General features: G+C 46.5%; 1 protein-coding gene across 1 annotated transcript; it reads left to right on the top strand.

The window, feature by feature from the left end:
- Positions 1 to 3,000: 3,000 nt before the first annotated feature.
- Positions 3,001 to 3,586, top strand: LOC111158845 (GTP:AMP phosphotransferase AK3, mitochondrial-like). The gene is made up of 2 exons (XM_022521128.1): positions 3,001 to 3,149; positions 3,259 to 3,586. Exons 1-2 carry the CDS (start codon positions 3,001 to 3,003, stop codon positions 3,584 to 3,586), a joined length of 477 nt encoding a protein of 158 aa, XP_022376836.1.
- The last annotated feature ends 1,410 nt before the right edge of the window (positions 3,587 to 4,996 follow it).

Raw genomic sequence — 4,996 nt, 5'->3', positions numbered from 1 at the left:
TGCCATGTCCCCCATGTGCAGCAGTTTTAAAACTTAAATTTCTGGTGTAGTTTTGTCCTAAGCAAGAACACTACCAGATAGTAGGTCTGAATGCTAGTTATATTTTTCCTTATACATATTAAAACATACACATCCACCATTAAAATGGAAAATGCTATTATTTAAAATATCCCGGGGCGGGGAAGATAGGACAAGATTGGAAAATACTCCAGGAAGAAATAAGATAGAATAGCATTGGGAAAGCATCAATCATTCTGATTCTAACATCAATCTAATTTTCCGTGTCTTTGACGTTTTCATAATAAAATAGTTTCTTAAAAAATGAAGTAAAACACAGTTGTCAAACCCAGAGGTGGGGAGGAGAATGTTCTTTTGTGGAGACCTAAAACCATGTCACACTCCCCAGTGGGAAACACTAGCTCATGATACCTACTAGAAGGTCAGAGTCACGGGGACAGACGCTCAGGCTTCATTCTTTCACATGGGCTATACCCCCTGTGCTTTGAACAACCAGTCACAGAGATAAACCCCCATGAAAGTCTGCTGAATCGATGAGTGAAGGATTATCAAGCCTCTTACCTTCCTTGTGGTCTCCTCAGATGCCCTGACCTGCTAACTCTCTCCAGAAAGGGGGCAATCAATTAACTTGGAAATTTGTACCCCAACATGACTAGCGCTGCAAAAAGAAGCCTTGTGGGAGGAGCCCCAGCTGTTTTCTCACCATTTGGCATCTGTGACCATGGAAAACACCCAGGAAGTCTCAGTAACTGTCCACAATCATACTCAGCGGGCACAAGACACTATCTGCTAAATGTGTCCAAACGGATTCCGTGATGGGACTAGGCTATTGGGCTTTACGTATTTGGTCAGAAAATCTCCTAAACAGATGCTGTGAAGTTGTACAACCAGTGTCCCAAGTGGCTTTAAGTGCCATCATCCTGGGAAAAGAGGAGGGACCGAGGTGGTCTCGGGAACCAGAAATGACCCTGTGCTTTAGAAGGAACCCAATGTCTACCTGCAGCCCAGCATCCTCTGTGCCTGTTCTAAGCTGCTGGGAAACACATCCTCGCCCACTCACACCTGCAGCTGAGCAAAACGCCACCTTCTCTCCGAAGCTACTCTCTGGGATATTCTGGGATCGCATCCGGGTACCAAATTAGGTGTCTCAATTAATGGTTGAATATACTCCAAGTCTAAATCTATCCGGGAAGATAGAAAGACCTCGGTGGGATCGCTTTTTGTGTATATAATTAAAAGACAGTAAGAGTATGCTGCTTTATCACGCAAAGCAATTACAACATCATTTCTCTTTTCCTTTGCTGGAGGATATGGGCCAAATTTCTATTAAATATCTATACACCTTTTGAATCTTCTTATGTATTCAATGTAACTTTTTTGAATATGGTAACAGTAGGAGATTATATGACTAACTTAAAGACCCAAAGTAACAGAAACAATTAAAAAAAAAAGTCTGTGCGTTTAGAACGGCAGTTCTGTTGGCTCCCACAAAACACAAATACAGAAATTGGGTTTCTACGCCCCTAAATCTTTCTCTCTTGCTTATTGGAGGAGAACAGCCCATCAACTCATTTCTGTGGATCTTCTTGAGAAATGAAGTGGATGCTGGGGTGGTGGGTCAGCACTCTCTCCTGAGCTAATGTTCCCTACGATCCAGGGTCCCACGCTGTACTGAGCCAACTGGACCACCCAAGACCAAGCTGAGGACAGATCTGTCCCATGGCTTGTGTAATAAAAGAAGCAGCCTTCCAAGGAAGTGATCAGCAGATAATTATCAGTTTAAAAATTCTACATGGAGGGTGACTGGGTGGTTCTGTCGGTTGAGGGTCTGCCTTCTGCTCAGGTCATGATCTCAGTGTCCTGGGATCGAGCCCTACATTGGCCGGCAGGGGGGCGGGGGGGGGGATCCCTGCTCAGCAGGGAGTCTGCTTCTCTCTTTCCCTCTGCCCCTCCCCACTGCTCATGGTCTCTCTCTCACACTCCAACTTGCTCTCTCAAATAAATAAATCCAATCTTAAAAAAAAAAAATCCTACACAGAAATAAAGTAGAAATGGCCCACAGTCAAACGAAAAGGTGCTCACTCTCACTCCTGTCGAGGCAAGAAAAGTGAAAATGGTCCTCTCTCACCTGTCTGCTGGTCTGCTGAAGTAGCCTCCTCCCAGCACCTTTTCACTTCATTGTCGCAGATGGAGCAATTTGTTAAATGCAGAAAAATCAAATCGTCTTTCTGCTGCTTGCAAACTGGCTCCCCAGTTCACTCCACAGATATATTTATATAAATTATAACATACCTTATCTGTCTTTGTAGCTGCTATGAAGGGCCAGCCAGGCTAAGGTTCATTTCTTTCTTCTCTCATTAGTGAGCACTTAGGTAATTAGCAATTTTGCACTGTTGCAGTATAGCCGAATCGAACGTCCTGTGTGTGCCTTCTTGTTTTACTTGGAGAGTTTGTCTTAAGGAAAATACTGAGAAGTAATTTTATAAAACCTCCAAAGCCACGGCCAGGGCTGCCCTTCCAAACCAGCCGTGAGGGTGAGGACGCCCCTCCCCCCTTGGAGTGTGAGAGCCCTGCTTACTCACACCTCGGCCAGGGCTTGCTTCTCCACGTATTGGACTGTCTGCGCCTGTGACTCCCATCATTCTTTCAGCTGGTGAAAGAAACACTCGTGTGCTCTTGAATTGTTTCTCTAGAGCCCGTCTCTCTCCGTGCTCCCCATTTTCTGCGTGTGAAGGGTCGAACTCTGAATCGACAGCTCCGGTGTCTGGGTTGCTCTGCTGCTTACCAACTTTCCCACTGCGAACTGCGGGGAGGTGGCCATTCCATCTTGCAAGTCACAAAGCTGTCTGGCGGTGTCCAACACCTTCTTGCACCTGCTCGCAGGGAGGTGGTAGGGGGCGGGAAGGCTGGGTCCTGACTGCACACGCCGCAGGGAGCGCGGGGGCCCAACTGTCCGCAGCACCCGTGCCGGGCCCAGCAGCCATGGGGGCGCGGGGGCGGCTCCTACATGCGGTGCTCATGGGCGCCCCAGGCTCCGGCAAGCGCACCCTGGCCTCGCGTATGGTCAAACACTTCCCGCTGCAGAAGTTCTCCAGCGGGAACCCGCTCCGGGACAACATGCTGAGGGACACAGAGGGACAAGATCTTCATGGACCAGGGGAGGCTCATCCCGGACAACATCATGATCCGGCTGACCCTTCAGGAGTTGAAAAGCTCCCCCCGGGGGAGCTGGCTGCTGTGCGGGTTCCCCAGGACGCTGCGGCAAGCTGAGGCCCTGGACAGGGTTTATCACATACACCTGGCGATGAACATGGACGTGCCAGTCGAGGTCATCAGGCGACGCCTCTCGGCTTGCTGGATCCATCCGAGCAGTGGGCGCGTCTACAACCTCGAATTTCACCCGCCCCGAGCGGTTGGCGTGGACGATCTGACTGGCCAGCCCCTGGTTCAGCAGGAGGATGACAGACCCGAGACACTCACCAAGAGGCTGAAGGCTTACGAAGACCAAACCAAACGCGTCCTGGACTGTTACCGGGGAAAGGGGGTGCTGGAAACCATCTCCGGATAGGAAACCGACAAGGTCTGGCCCTGCGTGCATGCTTTCCTGCAGACAAAGGTTGCAGAGATGGACCCCAAGCTTCAGTGGCTCCGTGAGGGCCGATGCTTGTAAAGGGCCGAGATGAGCAGATTCGCTTCCTCCTTTCTTTCAGAAGTTCCTTGTTCTAAGGCTCCACCGCTTGTGAATTCCTTGAGACTCATAGTAGTTTCCTTTCTGTGAGTTTTATTTTGGATACTTAATAATGCCAGATGAGTCTCATGCTGAGATTTGTCTTTTGGAAGCTGCCTAGTGTGTTTTATCCAGCTAAGGCAAAATTAAAAGAGCAAGGGGTAGTAATCTGACTTTTCCTCAGGAGGGAAGAGCAATTGGTTTCCTATTTTTCTGGAAAAGTAGCGGGAGGAAAAAAATGACACTAATTTGGAGACAATATCTCATCAGAGGCTTTTGTGCAGCCAGATGCCAAAAAAGACATTTCTGGCACATGGGGCACGGTTTTGTGAGAGGCTGTACCTCTAAAATTCCAGATAAAAATAACTGGATTTTCAGATTCCAGGCAGGAGGCAAATTCACTGCTGCCTTTAAACTAAGAAACCTATCAGGTGGCTAGCTAAGTTACATTTTATTTTGTTGCTAAACACACTTTCAGTTTACTCAGGATATTCAAGTTGCTATAAAAATGTATCAAGTAACATTTAGGAAAATATTCCTTTGATGGGACTTGTTTTCTTCTGAGGGATATAACTGATGTTAGAAATTGACATGATGATATGATCTCCCTGATATGAGGGAGAGGAGATGCAACATGGGGGGTTAAGGGGGTAGGAGAAGAGTAAATGAAACAAGGTGGGATTGGGAGGGAGACAAACCATAAGTGACTCTTAATCTCACAAAACAAACTGAGGGTTGATGGGGGGAGGGGGGTTGGGTGAAGGGGGGTGGGGTTATGGACATTGGGGAGGGTATGTGCTATGGTGAGTGCTGTGAAGTGTGTAAACCTGGAGATTCACAGACCTGTACCCCTGGGGATAAAAATATATTATATGTTTATAAAAAATAAAATAAAATATATAAAAAAAAAAAGAAATTGACATGATGATACAAGCTCTTGGATTAGCACCGAAGTTGAATGGATGTTCTTTAATGGAAAATGTAATTGCCATCCTAACATTTTCAGAGGTTAGGAAAGGTTCAGGGGTTAAGAAGTGTGTGCTTTAGGATCTACTTGATAGTTCTTTTTGATCATTATGCCTTGAAGGGTAACAAGTCTTTTTTTTTTTTTTTTTAACAAGAAGAAAAACTGGTGACACTACATAAAACACACATGCTTTGTCATTAGGAGATAGAAATAGATCCGGCATACCTGGTGGGAAATTTCCTTGATAAATATAGCAGTCATAATTAATAAACAGGTGTAGCAAC

The sequence above is a fragment of the Enhydra lutris genome, unplaced genomic scaffold (genome assembly GCF_002288905.1).
Source record: "Enhydra lutris kenyoni isolate GAN:26980312 unplaced genomic scaffold, ASM228890v2 scaffoldscaffold64, whole genome shotgun sequence".
In the NCBI taxonomy this organism is placed as follows: Eukaryota; Metazoa; Chordata; class Mammalia; order Carnivora; family Mustelidae; genus Enhydra; species Enhydra lutris.
This window is presented reverse-complemented; position numbering and strand designations above follow the sequence as displayed.

What these genes read in the sequence shown, in the direction of transcription:
- LOC111158845 (XM_022521128.1), top strand. Translation starts at nt 3,001, where the DNA reads ATGGGGGCGCGGGGGCGGCTCCTACATGCGGTGCTCATGGGCGCCCCA. An exon ending in GACAACATGCTGAGGGACAC is followed by an intron (nt 3,150 to 3,258) that starts AGAGGGACAAGA and finishes CTGGCTGCTGTG; the next exon opens with CGGGTTCCCCAGGACGCTGC.